A 22339-nucleotide genomic window follows, 5' to 3' on the forward strand; every position below is an offset into this window, starting at 1 on the left:
GCAAGTCCAGAGGGGGTGGAAGTAAAGGTTAAAATGAAGTCGTGGGGAGTCAATATAAAGCTAATAGATGATACCATGAGATGATGTGAGATTTCCCCAGTAAGGGAAGGTGGAGCAACAAAATGGAAGGCCAGAAATGGAATTTTGGAGGAAACACATATTTTAATGACCTAAGAAGGCAAAGGATTCAGGGAAATAAATTAAGAAGGGGATTTCAGGAAGAATTAAGAGACTGATTTATTACAGAAATTTAGGGAAGGAGCTTCCAGGGAGAAAGTGTAAAAGGTCACATGCTTCTCAGATGTCCTAGAGGACCCTGAAGTGATGACATGATACTGAGAGCTAAAAGTGACTGCTGGCGCGCTCGTGCCAGCCCCTGTTAGAGGACATGCGCTTATTTGTAGTGCGTTGATCCCTTTCACATGAAGTATAAATCACGTTGGAATAACTTCATGAACGAATAAGAAATGGAGTCGATGAGTTGTAACCTCATACAGCTTTTTGTCCACAAACAACTTAACCTGCTCCGGAACCTAACTTTCAAATTTGAACGCACGGTGGACTTGGCCACAAATTCTGCAATTCTAGTTCAGAATTCATTCAAAGTTTAATTTCATTTTAAGTGGCTGCTTGATGTTTATCATCCCACTTGCAGGAAGTCTGCTTTTGATTTTTGAGATGAAAAGGGATTATTTTGTCCAGCGTGAAGCAGACTTCACTGTGGATGTTGTGCTGTTGCACTTGACCGAGAAGGAAGAGCCGGGAGCCGAGGGTTGCTGGGAGCTCACAAGCCACTGGAGCAGTGTCAGCTTCCAGAAGGCTGGCTCTCGGGAGTGCTGGGGCTCTGGTGCCAGCGGTCACATTGCTCTGAGCTGGAAAAGCTACTCAGGCAGCCACTTTGCATGAAGCATGCTGTCGTTTGGCCCGGCCGCTCTGTGTTGTTCCCCTAAGGCATCCATGCACTATAGAGCTCTCTCGCAGCGATGAGGCATAAGAAAATTGCTCCACCACGAGAATAGCCCATGTATACCCTTCCTATGGATTATTCAGATACTGACAGTGACTCCACGTTGGGATACAGTGATGATGAAGATTCCAGTGATGAAGTTCAAAGAGCATCAGAGTCAGTGCATAGAAAACCGTATTTGCAAATATTTGGGATGTTTTTCATGCTCTGTGATGTCATTGAAGGGAATGTCTAACTCCTCCAGGAAGGCTTAAAAAAAAAAAAAACCTACTAAACTGCATAGCTTTGCCTGTAGTGATGCATTAATCACCAGCATGTTTGTGAAGTAGCTGTTAATCTGCCAACAGTAGCTGTTTGCACAGTAGTACGCGTTTCTTAATTGTCGGGCTGCAGTCAACTAACACAGATACAGAAATATAGAAATGGAGGAGGTATGAGATTTGAATTTTAGATACAGAAATGGAGGAGGATGAGATTTGAATTTTAGAGGCAACACACGTGTTAGACTCCTGGGTCGATACCTGTACATTTACGTCCTGTAAAGAAGTGAGCTGAGTGTTTAGAGACGGTACATTTTGGGTGGATGTTTTTAATTGTACATTATCTTATCATTCTGGTTGTGAGATTATCCTGTGGTCAGCATCAACAAGACTTTGAAAGTCTCTCGTTCCTGTTAGAAATGATCAAATTCTGTGATCTCTACAAAAAGTAGAAATCAAAGAGAGCTGTTTTTAAGCCTAGCATGATCTCCCCCCCCCCCGCCCACCCCCACCTCCTCCTTCTGTCATCGAAACCAGTGTTTCGTGAAGTCCCTGCTAACTTGGCAGTTGTGCTGCGTGAAACCAGCATCGTAGCAGCTGTGTACGGATGGAGAGAAGTTTAATAACAACATGGAGCTCTTAGGACCTCGGTACTCTAGGAGTTTGTAATATCTCAGATCGCAATACAAATATTTGCTTGTTCCTGCAAAGGAAATAAGCAGACACAGTAAGTCACAGCACTGTCAGCTTCTATGAGGAATATTCTCTCGTTAGAAGTTTCTATGTCTCTCCTAAAATAAGGGATTAGCATATGTCAGTACTCGATCAGATAGCAATCTGTCTCTCCTAGGAGCAGGCTCTCTGGGTGCCCAGGGATGGCATCTCTAGATACCAACACAGACAGGCATAAAGGCAGGAAGCCCCCTAATAACAGAGATACAATGACAGCGTAGTGGCAACATGAGTTGGCACTGAACAAACTTGGCATTTAATAATTTCCTACTGTAATGTGACATTATTATAAAGCAACACAGCAGGGCCAAGACATAGCCACGGATACAGACTCTGACCCTGAGAATCAAAATGGTTCATTGAACTAGCATTGCAGTTGAGCTCCCACAAACATACTAATGCTGCTTTTATTAACAACTACCCGTATTGTTAGTGATGACAGACAGACATCATGACTACTTACCGTGCTGAAGTCACTTTGCGTTAGAATACATTTAGAATTGTTGTCCCGTTGAAATCTGGCGGCAGCGGGCATAAGGAAATGGACTTTTGGGGACAGACATGGGGTCTGGAGCCAACCAGGTCTGTGTTCAAATTCCAGAGCAACAACTCACCTGCTATGTTTGACTTTGGGCACATTCCTTAACCTTTGTCCTCGTGTGTAAATTTGAGATAAAATACCCACCCTCTGCTATCTGGGTTAAATGAGATTTGTGTGAATCACCTAATACAGATCTTGGTATATACTAGGTACTGAAGAAATGGCAAATATTATGATCTTATGTTTAATATATTGGGTTTTTCCATGTTATGCTTCTTCTCTTATTTCATATATGTTACTTTACTAGGTACTAAGGCTGGTCGTAGGCCATAACTTACAGATTTTCCTTTTTAAAATAAAATTCATCCAATTTCTTTTTTTTTAAGACTTTATTTATTTATTCATGAGAAACACACAGAGAGGCAGAGACACAGGCAGAGGGAGAAGCAGGGTCCCTGCAGGGAGCCCAATGTGGGACTCGATCCCAGGACCCTGGGGTCATGCCCTGAGCCAAAGGCAGACGCTCAACCACTGAGCCACCCAGGCGTCCCTAATACATCCAATTTCTATAGACTATCTTGCTTTTCCGAAATTTTTTATTTTTTCCCCACCTGTGTTTTAAAATGTTATGTGTTTTCTTTTTGCTGCAAGAAAATTGCATTCACTTTAAAAAGTATATCCAGTTTAGACCAGGTAATAGAATAAAATTTTAAAGTACTGGAAATTTGCAATGTGATTTAAAAAATAACATGCACAGAGAATATATTCGGAACAAAGCATTATTTTGTATCTATTATATTTTTGAAGACTTTGTGGGTAATTTCTAAATTGTCGTGATGGTAATATATTTTAGGAAAATTCAGATTTAATATGATGTTGTCTGTAAAACTGTGATAGGTGTTCTTTTGGTTTTCTAAACTAGCAGCAATGTGTAGCAACATACTACCATGAGTAACCTCCTAAGAAATAAGTCACTGGGGGGAAACCTGGGTGGCTCAGTGGTTTAGCGCCTGCCTTTGGCCCAGGATGTGGTGCTGGGGACCCGGGATCGAGTCCCGCATCGGGCTCCCTGCATGGAGCCTGCTTCTCCCTCTGCCTGTGTCTCTGCCTCTCTCTCTCTCTCTCTCTCTCTCTCTCTCTCTCTCTCTCTCTCATGAATAAATAAATAAATAAATAGTCTTAAAAAAAAAAAGAAAGAAAGAAGTCACTGATATGGCTTATGAAAGCCCTGACAGGCATTACTGATGTTTTCTGCCCATTGTCATGTCCACTTCACTGAAAATTGCGGCTCAGAGAGGGATCATGGGGTTGAAAATATATCGTCTACTCCTTTGGTTCAGAAAGAAAATCTACACTCTGTTGGGAATCCTCGATACCCACGCTGTCATCAATAGCTTCTTTCCAGTATTTCGTGGAACACGAGACAGTGTGGCAGCACAGGAGATGAAAGAACCAGAATATATAGAAGAGCACACTGCTCCCCATGGGCTGGGCATTCTGATAAACTTTACTTTACCACCTTTAATAGCCTACAGGGGGTGGGCACCCTTACCATTCCCCCTTTTGAGGGCTTCCCATAGCTTGTAGCTTGCCTCGGAAAACTAAGACAGTATGAGTCCAAAGCCTGCGCTCTGCAAGTCCTACCCACGGACTCAAGGCTGTCGTGCCTTTGCCATTCTTGTACCGCACACCTGCTACGTACCTCCTGCACGCCTCTGCATTCGGGGTAAAGTGGGGGAATAAAACTAGCCATGGAAGTTGTACTGCTATGGTTTAGTGGGGGTTAGGGGTGGGAAATAGAATCATCAACCAAGCGACCACACAAATAAAGGTACAGATTGCAAACAGTTGTAGGTATTTGGGTGGAGAGGTACACAGGGCCCTGAGAACAGATAAGCAGGGAACCTGGTCTAGTTACTTCTAATTAATGGAGGAAGGGACACATTGGCCGAGATCTAAAGCGTTAGTAGGGGGAGGATGATGTATTCAGCAGAGAACAGAGGTGGCCAGTTTGGCTGGAAGATGGGGATGTGATGTGATGTGAGAAGCTCAAAGAGAATCACACTGGGAGCTGAGGAGACTAGAATAAAAGTTTTAGAATCAGAAGAGAGCTCAGTATGACATGTGAGCTGAAAATATGCAATCATCAATCACTTCTTTAATAGCAATAACCAGTGGGAAACAAAAATGGGAAAAGGTTGCTTTCATTAGAGAAAGCGATGATCTAAGACACCAAAGATTCTTCTTAAAAATTACCCAGACCTAGGGAAAAAATTAAGACATCTTACTTAAAGCCTAAAACTAGCTCCGAACAACCGTGGAAAATTATTGTATGGAAAATCAATATAATCAAAAACCCCTTATTCTGAAATCCATGTGTAAATGTGATACAGCTCTACCAGAATCCCAATGTGACTTCCTTTGCAAGTGGAAAAATGATTTTAAAGTCTCTGTGAAATATGAAAGCTTAACAATATCATTAAGCTGTTTTTGAAAATTGATTTCACTAAGGGGGGGGACTTGTTTACCAAATATTCAATATTAATGGTTACTATAAAGCAACTGTAATTTAATTTTTTTGATTTTTAAAAAAGTTTTTATTAAGTAATTTCTACACCCATCATGGGGCTTGAGCTCACAACCCCAAGATCAAGAGTTGCATGCTCCATGGCCTGAGCCAGCCACGTGCCCCGCGACTGTGTAATTTTCATAGCATGGTGTAGCAACAGTGAAAGACGTATCAGTGGAAAAAAAAAAAAAACTGGGTTCAGAAATACATGTGAGAATGTAGTGTATTTTGAGAAAATAAAAATTCAGTGGGTACATCTTTATTTTCAAAACTTTAAAAGCCTGTTATTAGAGACCTGGGTTATGTGGATCATGGTTTTTAGAATGTATTATTAACAGTGATTTATTCTGGTATATATCTCTGTAATGTATTTCAAACCTCTATCTACCATTAATCCTAATAACTTAGAAATTTTACTTTTCTCGGAGAAGGAGTACGTTTTCAAGTATAACTTAACGTTTCTGTACTGTGGTACTATGACAGCTTGAGTTGCTCAGGGTGAAATGTGAATGTTGATTTACAAAGTCTGTCGTTGACCCCGGGTTAGATGAGAAATACAAGAACGCATTTTTAAGATGAGAAATACAACAACACATTTCTGAACTTTAAGAAGTTCAGAGGTACGCCTGCAGTAACAAATTGGGTTTTTCTAAGGAGTATATGCATATTTCAATCAGAGCGATTAAGACCTGTCAAATATTCTTGAAGAACCAAGAACTCTGGTGTAGATGAATAACTGTGTTATAAGTTGCCAGAAGGTTAGCCACATTAAAGCAGAGTCTCAAAAAAAATAAAAAATAAAAAATAAAAAATAAAAAATATAAATAAATAAATAAATAAATAAATAAATAAATAAAGCAGAGTCTCTAAGGTGATAATTAAAACAGATCCATTGTTCCCAAGGTTGTAATAATAAATTCATACACAAATGGATTAGATAGTCAAATCTCAGAAATATATCTTTGGGTCCTTTAACAGTTCTAACCTACATCATTATCATCCTCATCATTATCCAGTTAACTCCTCAATTCCCCGAAGAGCACAGCGCATGATGATCTAAAATTTTGTTTCACTTGTATCAATGATACTTTAAAATTGAAAAATTTAGCTCCTGGGTTATGACTCTAATGGAAGGGCTCAATGGCAAGAGTAAGGAGGTTCCTCAGGACAAAGAAATTTGAAATATGAACCAAGCCTCACCCTGGGGAGGGACACATCAGAGGCCTGCACGTAGTTTACTGCCCTGAAATTAACTGCAATGAACTCTCTTCTTGGATATTAAAAGTTACTCAACTTCAATATGTCTCTCGTTTCTGTGTAGGGAGGATGTGAGGACAGCAAACGTAATTGCCGCAGAAGCTGTGACCTGCCTTGTCATCGACAGAGAGTGAGTACATTGGGTTGTTATGCGTCCTGCGCACTCTGATCAGCGACGTGCTTGAGTTCTTGGAATTAGGCAGTTATTGATATTTGTTTGATATTCTTTCATTTTAAAGTGAGGCTGTATATTTGATTCTCATTCCCTATTACTCCTGGAGGTGGCTGGCTCTGTCTTGAGAGCCTTGAGAGCTTCCACAGGGTGTGTGACTGTGACAAGCCCCACTGCAGTTAGCTCATTTACACACGGGCCATAATGCAGTGTCCCAGAAATGTGAGGAATAATGAGAACACACGAGGAAGCATGGGCCCCAGTGGATTTTGTACCCAGGAGGGGAGACATATATATATATATTTATATTTTTAAAGATTTTATTTATTCATGAGAGACACAGAAAGAGAGGCAGAGACACAGGCAGAGGGAGAAGCAGACTCCCTGTGGGGACCTCAATATGGGACTCCTCCCAGGTCCCCGGGATCACGACCTGAGCCAAAGGCAGATGCTCAACCACTGAGCCACCCCGGAGTCCCTGAACCCAGGAGGATCTTAACGCTAGCTATTCGGGTAAATTTGGAGAGTAATGATTATGATTATCACTGCTATAGAATATATAATCATTACTAGTATTACTAAGACATGGATCATTCCTTCAGCATGTTAGATATCTCCATTCTCTCATCCTCAGATTCCTATAAGAGAAGCTTTTAAGGAAGGTGCTTTTTGGAGGAAACATCATTTTAGACAAGCGTATACTTAGGGTCAATACAAGTGTTGGCGATGATGTTTCTCATTGTTCCTTGCCTCTGTTCTGTCTTTGCTAGTCTCATTGCCTGCGTGCTTTATGTGTTAAGCTACAAATAATCCGATTACTGAGTCTCCAGGGGCCTGGGTGAAATGTGTGTGTACTATCTGGTGTGCACACTGTTGTGTGTGTGGGTGAGTCCATCAGGAGAGCCAAGCACCTGACCCAAGGGGAAGAACCACAAAGCACCCCTTTCGTGCAGCCAGTAGAGCCTGACAATGGGGGCCAAATGCAAGCAGTCCAGCATGATAGAGTCACACGTTGAGCTCAGCAAGCTCGAGGTAGAGAAGGATCCACCTGGTCCACGGATCTCCAACCTGGACGCCCCTGGTCCACGGATCTCCATCCTGGACGCCTGGTCCATGGATCTCCTGGTCCACGGATCTCCACCTGGTCCACGGATCTCCATTCTGGACGCCCCTCAGCGCTGGGTCTGTAGGAACCAGAGCAGGGGCACAGCTGTAGAATGGCGCGTCCATGAATGTCTCGACACAGATATTCTTTATCTGGTTCCCAGAAAAACCATGCCTATTTGTGGGAGCAATGACTAACTGGTTGTTTCCTTGGTTTGCCTAATTTCTTACTGAGGATCTTCCAGGTGCAAGGCATTGGGTGCGGTGCTGTGAGAAGAATCAGAGGGCACCACACATCCTGATTTGGAGGTTTCACACCTACTAGAGAAGACATGGCCTGTGTGCAAGGCAGAAAGTGGGAAGGGTCCAGAGCACCCACATACGGGAGGCCAGCGCAGGGAGCCACTGCTACTAAGGAGGATCGGGGAAGACTTTGTGAAGGACATGGCATGGTTAGGTGGACCTGGAGGGACAGGCAATAGAAATAGTGGGAACAGCATAAGCAGTACTCGTAAGGGTGGTTGGCAGAGGTGCTGTGACAAGTGAGCTCGCAGATACATTGGGGCTGCTTCCCCAGGAATGCTCAGTGTCGGGACTGTTTCATGCCCCCAGGGTGTCACTGTATCACTGGATTGGTAGGCTAACCTGAGATTGCTGTGTAAGATGAATTGGTGGAGGGCTCGGAGGCCAAATATCAGGTTAGTGTCTGTAAATCCAAGTGTGATCAGCAGGAGACCAGCTATAGGAGAGCTGCACTGGAATGAAGAAGTAAAACCAGAGGGCTTACTCCTTGACTGAATGTAGAGGGCATGAAAGGAATTAGGGGTGTACTCGGGATCGAGAAGATCCAGTAGTAGAGAGAAATCCATTTGGGAAGCACAGTGATATTCCGTTAAAAATATAATGAATGTGACATATAAGATGGACACTCAAGAACAGATGCCCTGCAGGAGATAAGTAACATGAGTTCTTGTTAGAGTTAAATTAAATTAAAATTAGCTTAAAAATTGCTTAGGGAGAGTTAACAGCTGTAGCCGCAAGTTTGGATGGAATAGCATGAGCAAAAAAAAAAAAAAAAAAAAAAAAAAAAAAAAAAAAAAACAGCAGAAGATAAAAGGACCAAGTTTAGAATTTGGGAAAATTCTTACATTTAAGAATGAAGCAGAAGGAGAAAAACCAGTGAATGACAATGAAGTGTTGGCTATTAGAGCAGAGCAGGAAACCTCACAAAGGAAGAGAAGATTCACAAGAGGAAGGGTAGGTGGCAGTGTTCAGTGTAGGTGGAAGCCAAGGGGTATACAGATAGAGGCAAAAGGTTTCAATCAAGAATGGCATCATCATATGGTTTCACTCCACATGGAATATGAGAAATAGTGAAAGGGATTATAAGGGAAAGGAGGGGAACTGAGTGAGAAAAGTTAGAGAGGGAGACAAACCACGAAAGACTCCTAACTCTGGGAAACAAAGGGTTGTGGAAGGGCAGGTGGGTAAGGGGATGATGGGGTGACTGGGTGATGGGCACTGAGGAGGGCACTCGATGGGATGAGCACTGGGTGTCATACTATATGTTGGCAGATTGAATTTAAATTTTTAAAAAAAATTAAAAATTAAAAAAATTAAAAATTAAAATTGCAAAAAAAAGGAATGGTATCCAGACTGCAGGGAGTGAGTGGCTGCTGAGGAAGTGAGATCACCCAGACTAAGGGCTCTGTCTTTCAGCAACTTGGTGGAAGGAAGGAAAGGGGAGGGAAGGGGGGAGGAAGGAGGGTGGGAGGGGAACATGAAACATTGGTGGGCTCCTGGGGGGTGTCCTTGTGACAATCACACACAGGAAGACAGCCTGACTGTAGAACTCAGTGCATTTCTATACTCTTAGAGGAGAAGTGGGTCTTCCCACCAAAAGTTGAATTCACAGCTTAAAAAACAAAACAACAACAACAAAACCCCACTGTAACTGAAGCCTCCGGTCAAGAGCCTGCTGCTGCAACCTAATTTATGGCCAATTAGGGGAGCACCACGGCTTCATCCCATGCAAACAGATGGCAGACATTAGAACTGTCAACAAAAGGAGCTTCTTTCACAAATTTACAAGCGAGGTACCGTGTTACATAAGCCAGTAATTATGCTTTATCATTCCGGAGGGAGAGCAAAAGAACATTATTGTAACTAATCATGCACGTCAGAATTTCTTTTAGAAAATGCTCATTGACAAACTAGAGAATGATAAACAGATACATGGTTTTCCCAAAAAGTATTCTCTAATGATTAGATTCTTGCAGCCTCATCAGGATCTTAGTAACTATCTGCAGTGATCCTAGAATTTGCGGAAACTGACTAAAAAAAGGTCTAACAGAACAGTCTATGTCCATTAATGCAACTTTTTAATATTAAAAAAAATAACTAGGTGTCTTTAGCACCTCTCGTCTTGGAATCCATGAAAATAAATAAATGTGAGAGTAGGTACATTAGTGCTTTCCGTGATCAGTTATGTAATGCCTACTTCTTCATTGGCATGAGTCGTTGATGAAGCTAGAGATTCAAGAAAGATCGTTTATTTTTCAACATTTGAGATCATTGTTAAAAAGCAGTAAGTTAACTGCTAGTAAGTAGTCAAAGAGTTTTATATTTTTTCCTCAGGAAATTAGGATCTAAGTTAGAATCCTCATTTTCTGTGTAACCTTGCAGAGCTTGCCGTACTGGTTACGAAAATTAAAATATTTTCTTACTGGTTAGTAAATAGCAGTGGTCTGAGCTCCCTGAGTATCCCTAATGCTCCTCTACTGCCCGGCTCATCTGACCTCCCCACCCATGACTCTCCCAATCCCTCCTTGATGCAACAACTAAAAGGTGGCTTCTATAGATCCGAGTCCTAGTATCCATTCTGATTGGCCAATTCCTGTGTCATACTGTTAATTGTTTGACTGTCATCCCTGGTAATCTGGAGCTAAAATAACATCTCATCATCATTGGTTTCCCAACTTTTGTTTTACCCAATCCATTGTATAAATAAAATAGAAAGAAAGCAGGGACTTTTCTGGCTCCAGGGGTGTAAAATCCCTAGGGTACCCAAGGGTCTTCCCTCTGCCCCTCTAAATCATTCCAGATGATGCCCAAGGCCCTCCATGGGACTCCAGGAGTCACTAAAGTAATTTACACACCACATATGGCTAAGCTTTACATCACTGACCCTTGGGATGTTCAGTCATACTTTGGAATCATGTGTGGCTTCAGACAGTTGTCATTGAGACATAATTGGGGATGGAAGCCTAGAACTAGCCTAGAGGAAGTGCAGTGTGCTGGGGCATAAAATGATGTGTTTTAAAGGGAATCTCAAGTATCAGATTATATGACATTGTAAAGGGCAGGCCTAGACCTCAAGGTATCCTTATATCCCTATAGATCAGGGAAGCTGGGGTGACTGTGGTTCAAGTTTTTAACCTCCTAGAGCTCTAGTTGCCTCATCTGTAACAGGCATATTATATGCCATGTGTTTAAAAGAGCAGTGGAGATGCTAGTCATGAGGATGGTGCCTGATAGGCAACTCGTAAGTCTGAGGATGGTCTCAAGACTCACTGAGAATAGTGAAGCAAACAGATTACCAAAGAAGATTGGAGACTGAGAAAAAGTCACTTCTACACTACAGACTATTTCTCAATACCCAAATGGGGGCTTATGTATTAAAATTGGGGTTAGAACTAGACTATAGGAAATTTTATGTTTATTCATTAGGAAAAGTAGCAGTGAATGCCTGCTTCCTGTCTCAGATACATGGACTCTTGGGATAAACAAGACACAAATTCAATTTAGGTCTGAAAATTGAGTCTATAAGGCCAGGTCACTTGGAGACAACTCTGTGACTATATTAAAATTGTTTTGTGTTTCCTTACCAGTGCTGATAGCAAAACCCCCTGTGTTTGGGTCACACTGGCCTCTACCTGTAGCGCTTTATAATACTAGTTTTCAGCTCTTGAGCCAAACGTGCATCAGTCTCCAGAGATCCTGCTTCTGATCTTGGTGTTCACCCGTTTCTCCCCACCCTTCTCGATTCTGGTGGGCTGGTCTCTTCCTCCATTTGCCTTTGCTATGGCTAGTCAGATGTTCAACTCCAAGGTCAAGAAAAAATTAAAATACTAGATCCCCTTCATCTGCACTCTGGGCTGGTGGGCCAGACAGGCAAGAGTCTGGGAAACCTTCTATATTATGGTCAGAATGCCAGAGGAGATGGAAACATATGGAGAAAAGTTCCTATATCCAGCTTCTCTCAGAGGGAGGTGCTCTAGATGTTTCTGAGAAGCAACTGGTGGGAGGGCTGAGGCTCACCAAGACACATGCTCAAGGAAGAGCAAAAGATCGCTAAACTACCCAAAAACAATGGTGGCTTGTGTTACGAGCAGGAGTTTTTTGTTCTGAGTGGAAGTATGCTTTGTGAAGCCAGAGCTGCATGACTTAAGCCAGGGGTCAGAAAACTCTCTCTAAAAGGATCAGCTAGCAAATATTTATGCTTTACAGAGCTTGTGTTCTCAGTTGCAACTCCCCAACTCTGCTGTAGTACTGAGAAGTGAGCCAAAGACAATGCATAAATAAATGAGCATGGTTGTGTCCCTATAGGCTTTGTTTATATGTGCTGAAATTTGAATTTCATAGTTTCAGGGGTTAAGAAGTATTACTCATATTTTGTTTTTTTTTTTTATTTCCACCATTTATCAAAATCATGCTTAGCTCATGGCCACCCAAGGAAAACAGACAACTGACTGAATTTGGCTTCTGAGGCATAGTTTTGCTGACACTTGACTTAAACAGTGTCAGAGAATTGAGCGCTGCCCCCGTGGTCCCGTTCTGATCTCCCTCCCTGCTGTGCTCCACCTGTCTTTTAGATACAGCAAGTACATAAAGAGAGACTCGTAGTGCCCTCCTGTGCTGGGCCTCCACATGCCATCTATCTGCTTGCCTCTCCCTCTCTGATACCCATCCACCTAAGTCCTCTGTAGGCACAACCGTTGTGCATCATGGACCACACACACAGCTTTCTTTGTTTTCCATCCTTGTTCTTATTTCTGCTCTTTTTTTTTAAGATTTTTATTCATTTATTCATGAGATACACAGAGAGAGAGAGGCAGAGACACAGGCAGAAGGAGAAGCAGGCTCCAAGCAGGGAGCCCGATGTGGGACTCGATCCCAGGACGCCAGGATCACACCGTGAGCCAAAGGCAGACGCTCAACCACTGAGCCACCCAGGCATCCCTATTTCTGCTCTTTTTAAGAAGATTTTATGTATTTGAGAGAGAGAGCGCGCACGAATGGGGTGAGAGGCAGAGGGAGAAGCAGACTCCCCGCTGAGCTGGTTCCCCAATGCAGGGTTCAATCCCAGGACCCTGAGATTATGACCTGAGCCAAAGGCAGATGCTTAACCAACTAAGTCACCCAGGCACCCCTTCTTATTTCTACTCTTGCATTCGCTAGGAATTCACTTTAGCTTTGCATTAACTTGGGTAATAGCTAATTAGAAATTAAGGTGGTTCCCTGCAAGAGTTACTTGCATTTTGATGACATACCCCAAAAGATAGAGGAATCGTAAAAATTCAGAAGATTCTAGTATTCCAGGTGCCCTGAGGGAGGACAGTAGGGGAAGGATTTGGAGACAGCAGAATCCTTCATGCATCCTCTGACCCCATCAGCCAAGTCAGTCTCATGAAGCCCTATGTGCCCAGTGGCATTTGTCCCTCTTAGGTCACCTGTGTCCTTTATATAACTCGCCATTCTGTGTCCACATGATAGGTCCATAGGGAGCGCACGCCACGTTGCCTGTAGTCACACTGGTTAACTGATAGGGTGATAAACTTAAAATATTCACAGCCTCAGCTTTTCCTACAGCCTAAATGGATTTTATTTTGGTTCATTTTCCAGGATGAAATCTAGGGGTGATGTGAGGATATTTGCAGGCTGATCACAGAAACCAAGTATACCTTACAAGCATTGTATCAGCTGCGATCATTTGGGTTTGTCTTTTTTTATGGAGCTGTTATTGATTGGTATGCTTTATAAAAAATATATTAAGCAGGAAAGATAAAATCCAGAAGTTTAGAAGACAGAGAGACATTATATTTGTTCAGTTCAATGATGTGACTTGAATGATAGTGTGCCCCGAACAAGCATGATCTGACTACAAATAAGCATATTTCCACTAGAAAAGAAGAATATTTGGAGACCATTTGTGGTTTTGGTAATGGAGAGAAGTGGATGGGACTGCAGTTTGTCATGTGTGCCTATCCCAGGGCTTTAAAATGGGAGACCTTCCTCTGACTCCAAGTCTTCACAGAGATGATGCATAGCATCGCTGAAGAAGTCTTTGAGAAGGCCCAGACTCTTGCTTCATCCACCCAGCTAGGAATTACTGCTTACCTGCTCCATATCAGCCACCCAGACATCTAGTGGCTGGGGCTCTAAAGGAAGACCTGTAAACATATGACTTATTCTCTCATACCTGTCATATGGGTAACTTTCAGCTCTAATCTGTTAAGTCACAATCTGTTGGAGGTTCTCAGGGTACCCTTTGTAACCATTGGACTCCGTTCAATTAAAAGAAGTCCAAAGTCATTAATATACGGGTATTCCACTAATCAAAATGCACTAAATTTTTTATTTGAAAACCATTGTTAAAAACATGTAGATGGTCAGTGGATTAGTTGCAAAGTCAGCAGAGATTTAAGAAGGAGAGGTAGGAAGGACCTTCTAGACTGGGGCCTGACAAACATTTCCCATTAGGGGTGAGATAGTAAATATTTTGAACTTTGTGGCCTATAGTCTGTCCCAAAAGCTTAACTCTGCCATTTGGCCCAAGGGCCATAGTTTGGTGTAAGCGCTGTTATGAGTCAGCTTTATTTTTACAAGTGATGAAATTAGGTTCAGAAGTGTCAGGTGCACTCAAATCATGCTGCTTAATAGGAAGAATGAATCAAGATAGTTAGCATATTCATGTGCTTGTCTTCTAATGCTAGATCTTAGAATTTTAGAGCTTAAAGAGACTTTGAAGAATCTCTCTTCCAAATTCTTTCGAAGTGAAAAAGGTAAGTCCTGGAAGGAATATGGACTGTCCAAGCTCTTTATTTTCTTTTTAGGATTTTATTTATTTATTTTGAGAGAGAGAGAGAGACAGGCAGACAGTAAGAGCTCGAGCACAGGAGAGGGAGGGACAAGCAGATGACTCTGCACTGAGTACAAAGTCCAATCCTGGGCTCGATCCCACAACCCTGAGATCATGACCTGAGCGGAAATCAAGACCTGAGCTAAACTGACTGAGCCAACCCTGACAGTCAAGGTTCTGTAGAGCCAGAGATGGAATTACAATGCAGCTCTCATGGCATCCGTTTCAGTGCATTTGCACCTGACTCATGTTATGATTTAAATTACCAAGATAGAAAACTCATGCATGCATTAATTCAATAAGCACCCGGCGAGGATCCAGTCTGTGTTCAGCCTTAGGGTCACTGCTATGATAAATGCATAAAAGGGAGATAGTTGGTTCAAGAAGCTCATAATCACGAAAATGAACAAACAGTATAATGGTATAAGAGTCTACCTGAGAAAGAAGAAATGGTTGGTTTGTGAAATGAGCTAAAATACTCTCATTGAACTAAATCTGAAGTGAATTTGACTACTTCTAAGAAAAAAGATGAGTGAGTCAAATCTTTGGCTGCCGGCCTCGCCACCTCAAAACACCATTGTGGCTAGATAGTTGAGTCACTGAATTAAGATGACAGTTTTATCATTTCAGTGAATTTATTTCATTAAGAGTATATGAACCTGTACTCAGCCACTCCTCTGGCCTTCTGTGATAAGTTGGGCTGTCCTGTCGTTTTTCACAGTAGATTCCTCCCCTTGCTATGTCATAGGTTGACGACACCCGTCAGTCTGTTTTGACTCATGATCTAGAAGCTTGAGGAGGACAGAAGCCAGGTTTACACTGCTCATGCTGCCTCATTGGTTCTCAGCGTCATGTCAGGACACGTACTAAGTCCTCCCCAAGTAACTGTTGAAAAGCTGTATCAGTCAGGGTCCAACCAGGAGAGAAGCAGCACACGGTAGTCTGAACAAGAAAAGTTTGTTTTGAAGAATTAGTAGCTGTACCAGGAGATTGAAGTAAGAAGCTAGCAAGAAAGGAGAAGAGCTCTGGAAAATTCAGAGATCGTAGATGGGAATAGTCACCAGCTCTAGGCCTGAAAGACAGCACTCGGGGAAGACCCCACCCCCACCGACCCTCCCTTGTCCCTCCTCCAGCCCCCACCCTAGGACTGGGGACCCGACCTTGCTGTGGAACAGGGGTCCTGAAACGGCACTACTGACATTTTGGGTGAGAGAGTTTGTTTTTTATGGAGCGTAGGCCTATGCATTGTAGGATGCTGACGATGATGACTTCTTCTTTTCTTCTTCTTCCTTCTTCCTTCTCCCTCTCCCTCCTTCTCCTCCTCCTCCTCCTCCTTTTCCTCCTCTTCTTTTTCATAAGAGACACATGGGGGGAGGGGGCAGCAGAAACATGGTAGAGGGAGAAGCAGGCTCCCTGTGGGGAGCCCAATGTGGGACTCAATCCCAGGACCCTTAGCCAAAGGCAGATGCTCATCCAAGAGCCATTCAGATGTCCCAGCATCCTGACTTCTACCTACCAGATGGTAGTAGTACTCCCCATCATCCATCACTGGGATAAGCAACAGTATCTCCAGACATTGCCTAATATTTCCTGTGGGACAGCATCACCCTGGTGGCAGGACATGGTGGTGGTTTGCTGGATGGTAACCAGGTGCTGGGACACTGGGTCCGTAGAACTTGTGCCCTGTAGGGTTCCAGGGAAAGCCATCCACAGGGTGGTATGACACTGCCTGTGGGGAGGTCCACTGAGGGAGTCTGCTGGCTTCTTGGTGTTGCTGGTCTCCATGTACTACAGCTGCTGGGCCCTGGAGAAGCTACAGGAACCCCCCAGGCCCACAGGGACAAGGAGACAGAACCCTTCACTCTGGCAGTGTCTCCCCAGTGCCCTCTCCTGACAAAGCTTCAGAGCCAGTTGATGGAGAAAAAAAATTATCCCAGATCTGTTTTTACAGAGCAGTGAAAAAGGGTGAGTTTGGAGCTGGCAGGCAGTAAATCAACAACCAGTACAGATTCCAAACCAAATCCTCCTCGCAGTTCTAGAGCTCTAAGATAAACAGCAAGGTCCCCAAAGGAACTCCTGGTCAATTCAGGTGCGTTAAAGATCAACATGAGAGACCCTTCCAGTTTAATAAAAAGGATGGAGGAGTGTGTCATGCCTGGAGCATCCCAGAGGAAGTGCTGGACAAAGTCACATCTTTAAGTTGAATCAGGTCTCTAAGTTTAGGGAGAGGTTGTACAGGTGAAGAAGAGACCAAGAGACCGTAAAGTCAGCTCCCACCCAAGGAAGGGCATGTACACGAGCAAGGGATTTGGAAAGGCCACTGTCCAGCGATGAGTGGAATATGGCAGGAACAGAGGACTTTGGAGTTAAGAACTAAATGGTCAGTGGGACAGGTGGAGTGTGGGGAGATACGGTAAGAGAGAGGGGATCAGGACAGATTGTGAAGAAGTCTGATGTCTCAAATTGTCCCCTGGGCAGTGAGGAACCCCGGGGAGAACTCTTGGTGTCGGTGTTTGGTTTTGAAGGATGGGAATGGAAGGTTGACTCCAAAGGGGCAGAAGTCAGGCTGATGGGAGAGTGATGGGAGATGGTTCACCCGAGTCCAAAAGCTGCCACGCCACCCCAGGGCAGATTTGGAGCAATATTTAAATGGGGGAGATGGAGAGGAGCTTTGATCAGGGTAGGGGGTGGAGGCTCTCTCCAACAGGTGGGGAGCATGGGAGCTACCGCAGGCTCAGGGGGTGCCATTATGTGTGTGATAACTTCCATCTGCCCAAGTGGCGGTGTTCAGATGGAGAGGTCCATGGGAGGTTAGAAATGAGTTTGTTTCCTGAAAGTCAGATGATGAATGGAAACTGATGTTGGGGTTCACAGTTAATCAGTTTTAAAATATTACGATCACAGCGGTGGCGTTAATTACAACGATTGTTTCGTCTTACCTTGATGAATGAATAATACGTTTTTTTTAGAAATGCCTAAAACCATTCTGTGTTTCTGCGGCTTGCATTCCCCTCCCGCCTTGGATGTTTCAAAAACTTCTTTAGAGATTCGGCAATGTCACTGGAAGCAGTTGTGTGAATGGATAAGGAAATCTGTGAACACTGTTTCCGCATCTGAAAAATCAGTCTTAATGTCTTCGATTAGAAAGGTAGTATTTGAAATTCTCTTTAAGGGCCTGCTGTGTGGTGGTGGGGCTGTGTATTCGAGGAAGGGAGCATAACACTGCCAGTGTCCTGCAGATAAAACAGGTGGGAGAGGATGCCAGGATCCAGAAGCTTCACAACCAGTTTAAAAATCGACAGTGTGATCATTAAGTTTGAACGCGGAATCCTGCATTAAATATTCACATATTGGGATCCCTGGGTGGCGCAGCGGTTTAGTGCCTGCCTTTGGCCCAGGGTGCGATCCTGGAGACCTGGGATCGAATCCCACGTCGGGCTCCCGGTGCATGGAGCCTGCTTCTCCCTCTGCCTGTGTCTCTGCCTCTCTCTCTCTCTCTCTCTGTGACTATCATAAATAAATAAAAATTAAAAAAAAAAATTAAAAAAATATTCACAAATATTCACATGGTGCGCTTTTTTTTTTTTTTTTTTTTCATTTTTGGTTGAGTTAAGTGGTTTTGCTTACTTACGGACGCTCACTTCCCTGGTGAGACAGTTATTACAGGCCCAGCTGGGTCATAAAGATCGAAGACTTTTGTGGGTTTTGTTTTGTTTTGTGTTCAGTAAGTCTAGCAGTTGGTACTCATTCTGAAACTCTTAGCATAGACACAGGAATTGGATTATCGTTGGCTTCAAAAAAGTAAAATCTTATTCCCAGACTAAGCTTTACTTAAAGAAAGGCCTTTCAGAATATACCAGCTTGGAGGAGGTTTAACGCCCCTACTTTGCACAGCCCTGCCATGATCAGGGCAATATTAAACCAGAACCAATATTAAAACAAAAGCCAGGCTAGCAAAGGCAAAGCATGATTTGGTCATTGATGAGGATGTTGATGAGGATCCTCCTAGAAAAACTGGAGGTGGCATATTATCATCTAGGCGGGAAACCTGAAATCTCAGTGAAAACTCTTTATTTATTGATGCTGCATTATTTTCTCTCCTCCTGGTTTTATTTTGTTCTTTTCAGATAGTGTCAGGCGATTGTAAGCAGAATAACTGCTCATTGAGAAAATTGGAAAGCACAGAAAAATACATATATAATCCCGCCCTTCAAAGGTAACTACTGTTAACATTTTAGTATCTTTCCTTAAATAGTGATATCACACTGCCTAGGTCTGTTTTCTATCTTGCCCACATACAGGGCAACAGACATAAATATAAATAGAGATAGGTATGTAGACAGACAAATTTACACCACCATTTACTTACATATGTGCCAATTACAACACTCCTTGAGATTGATAGATTGATCACACATACATACATATACATATAATTTTTCTCAGAGCAAGCATGCAAAGAATGCTTTTTGTTCTCTTTCATAAAGGTAGACTTGGCTCCAGACAAAGTATTACGTTGCAAAACATACAGCTTTTAAGCAGAGAATTAGTGTGTGAACCTGATTGTGTGTTTTTTTTTAAAAGATTTTATTTATTTATTCATGAGAGATGCAGAGAGAGAGGCAGAGACACAGACAGAGGGAGAAGCAGGCTCCATGCAGGGAGCCCGATGTGGAACTCGATCCCCGGACCCTGGGGTCATGCCCTGAGCAGAAGGCAGATGCTCAACCACTGAGGCCCCCAGGCGTCCTCTGTTCTGCTTTCAAAGCCCATGACATCACACTCCCTTACCACATTGACCATTCACAATTTACTGGGTTAATAAAAGCATCTCCAGAGCATAATTTGAGTTTCCATTCCCTCTGTAGTTTGGTAAATGTGTTTGACCACATGAGCTCATTTCAGTTTTTAATTTTTATGAAGAATTCTCCACATATACCTTTGTCCCTCTTTTGATGGATTTCCTTGAGAAGCTACTCAGTGTTAGAACTCAGGATGTGCATATTTGCACATTGTTGTGTAGAACCATTCCCCAGCTCACTCCCCAGTGGTGATGTGTGAGAACATCTGCTGCACTGCACCCTGACCAGCTTGACATTTTGGTGGAAACAGTCTTAAATGACATGATGGGGCAAATCAGCCCAGGTCATGAAATATGTCAGCATCCAAGAAGAGTCAGTTTGACATTTATTCCTCTCTTGTAATTGATACATGGAGCCTAGTTTTTTTTTTTTTCCAGTTTTGCAACTGCCTTTTTGTCCTAGAGAAGAATAAACACGTTTAAAAGGCTTCGGAAAATTGTGAGAATAGAAAAGGACTCAAATAACCTTTTTCTGAAAGGTCAGGAGTAAACAGTTAAGTCTAACAAGCTACCTGGAAAGGAGGAGTAGACAGGCAAAAGTGGAAATTGTCCAATTGACCAATTAAAATAGAAGCCAAAAATTATGACATGAGAAGTCCCCCATTCAGAGATGAGGCAGGCTGTGGCCAGTGGTGGGGAAGGAAGGACAAGAGTCCATAGAGGTTAATACACGAATTTCTGAGCATCTCGATATGCCTCTATCTTACAATTTCATCTCAGTCCAACCTCCCAACATCCCAATGGGCGGAAGAGGACATAAAAAAAAAAAAAATCCAGAAAAGAAACTGAGATAAAAAAAAAAAAAAGAAAGAAAAGAAACTGAGGATCATAGTGGCTCAGTGACTTTCTCAGAGCCACACAGCAGATCTATTACACTCTTCTTATGTTGCTGCTTTTATGGCAACAAACCAAGGGTCAACTAGCAAGCAAGATTCCATTAAGGGATTCTTTTTGAAAAAGTGGAGTAGGAGGGGCACCTGGGTGGCTCAGTAGGTTAAGTGTCTGCCCTCAGCTCAGGTCATGATCCTGGGGTCCTGGGATTGAGACCTGCATCGGGCTCCCTGCTCGATGGGCAGGCTGCTTCTCCCTCTCTACTGCTTGTGCCCTCTTGAGCGTGTTCTCTCTGTCTCATGTAAACAAAATCTTTAAAAAGAGAGAAGGAAGGGAGGAAAGAAAGAGTGAGTAAGTGAGTGGAGTGGGAGAGATTGAAGCAGAGAAACTGAGTGTGGGGCTAATTCTGCCTCAAGCAGAGTGTCCATCGCAGTGGTGATGGAGATGACATGGAGGAACAAAGTCAAGAGAGATCACAAACATAGACTTGATGGGCTTGGGTAAAAGTGAAGATGTCTGGCCTGCATTTTGCTGGTTGAAAGATAATTGCATTAAGGGAGACTGCTTAGATGGTAGTGAGTCTCGATGGAAGGTGGTTCATGTGGTGGTGGCTGAGTAGAGCCTGAGGTGTGGGTGAGAGAGACATGTGATGTGGGACACAGGGATGCTGCATCTCAGCGTGGATCAGGAGCGTTCAAGGATAGAGCTGGAGGTTGGACTGCCATCAGCCTGGGATCCTGCCTGGAGTTGGGGTGCCAGTTGAAGTCTTCAGAGTAAATGATATTTCCTGGGAGAGCTTAGGGAGTGTAATTAAAGTATTGTTTAAGTACTAGGGTCCAGTGCCAATCACACTATTGAGTCCCAGATCGATGGCTTCTAGCTCCGTGGAGCCCTAAGTCTCCTCCCTTCTCTCTTGCTCCCAACCAGGAGACCTTGACGATGTGTGCAGACATCCGTTAATTGTCACAAGTGGGTTCTCTAAGGGGATCGAGTGCAATGAGGTGAGGGATGCAGCTAAGTGTGCTATGGTGCACAGGACCGGCTCTAGAGTGGAGGATGATCTGATCCCAAATGTCAGAAGTACAGAGTCTGAGGAAGCCTGCTGTAAACCTTCTATAAAGTAAGGATCATGGTACTTCCCTCGTAGAGTCGTGGTGAGGTTTCCCCGAGACGATGCAGGAGAAAAGCAAGACTGAACCTGTCAGCAGTAATAATTATTGCAGGAAAATAAGTCATTCTGTTGCATGAGAAGAGAGGACAGAGGGCTCAGGTCCAGTGACCGCCTGCCTGTAAGGGATGATGAAGGAAGAAGTGTGTGCGGCTTCTGCTGAGAAGTAGCATGGAGGAGGAGGGGGAGGAGGGGAGTAGGATGAGGGGGAGAAAAGGTGGGGAGGAGGAGGACAGGAGGGAAGGGGAGGAGGAGGGGGAGAGAGGGGAGGAGAGGAAGAGAAGGGAGGAGGGAAGGAAGAAGAGGAGGGGAGGAGGAAAGGAGGAAAAGAAGGGGAGGAGGAGGGGGACAGGAGGGAGGGGAAGGAAGAGAGGAAGAGGAAGGGGAGGAGGGAGAGGAGGAAGAGGAGAGGGGGAGGAGGGAACAAAGGGGAGTAGTAGGAGGAAGATGAGGGGGAACAGGAGGAAGAGGGGGAGGAGAGGAGATGGGGAGGAGGGAAGGAAGAGGAGGAGGGAAGGAAGAGAGGAAGAGGAGGAGGGGGGAATGCAGAGTGAACATCAGGGAAAGGCACAAAGCAGTTTGGTGTGTTGTCACAGTCCCTATCTCAAGGCTATGTCCGGAGCAGCCAGCCAGCAGGGCCATGGATGTCAGGCGGGTCATGGAGTGTGGGACCTGGAAGGAGACCCCTGGAATTCTCCGAGCAAATGAGTGATGACCTTGAGGGGAAGCCATAGTA

The 22339-nt window shown here is 43.7% G+C and overlaps 1 protein-coding gene across 5 annotated transcripts in view; it reads left to right on the plus strand.

The window, feature by feature from the left end:
* Nucleotides 1-22339, plus strand: part of PRKG1 (protein kinase cGMP-dependent 1) — a 1197536-nt gene that overhangs the window by 1044683 nt on the left and 130514 nt on the right. For 4 of the 5 annotated variants that reach the window (XM_055322712.1, XM_055322713.1, XM_055322711.1 and 1 more), the window contains exon 8: nt 6391-6456. In XM_055322712.1, coding sequence (XP_055178687.1) covers nt 6391-6456 — 66 coding nt within the window. Of the gene's footprint in view, nt 1-1050; nt 1124-6390; nt 6457-22339 lie in introns of those variants that run through there. The other variant, XM_055322715.1, reaches the window with a different exon arrangement.

Source organism: Nyctereutes procyonoides, unplaced genomic scaffold, assembly GCF_905146905.1.
Source record: "Nyctereutes procyonoides isolate TBG_1078 unplaced genomic scaffold, NYPRO_anot_genome, whole genome shotgun sequence".
In the NCBI taxonomy this organism is placed as follows: Eukaryota; Metazoa; Chordata; class Mammalia; order Carnivora; family Canidae; genus Nyctereutes; species Nyctereutes procyonoides.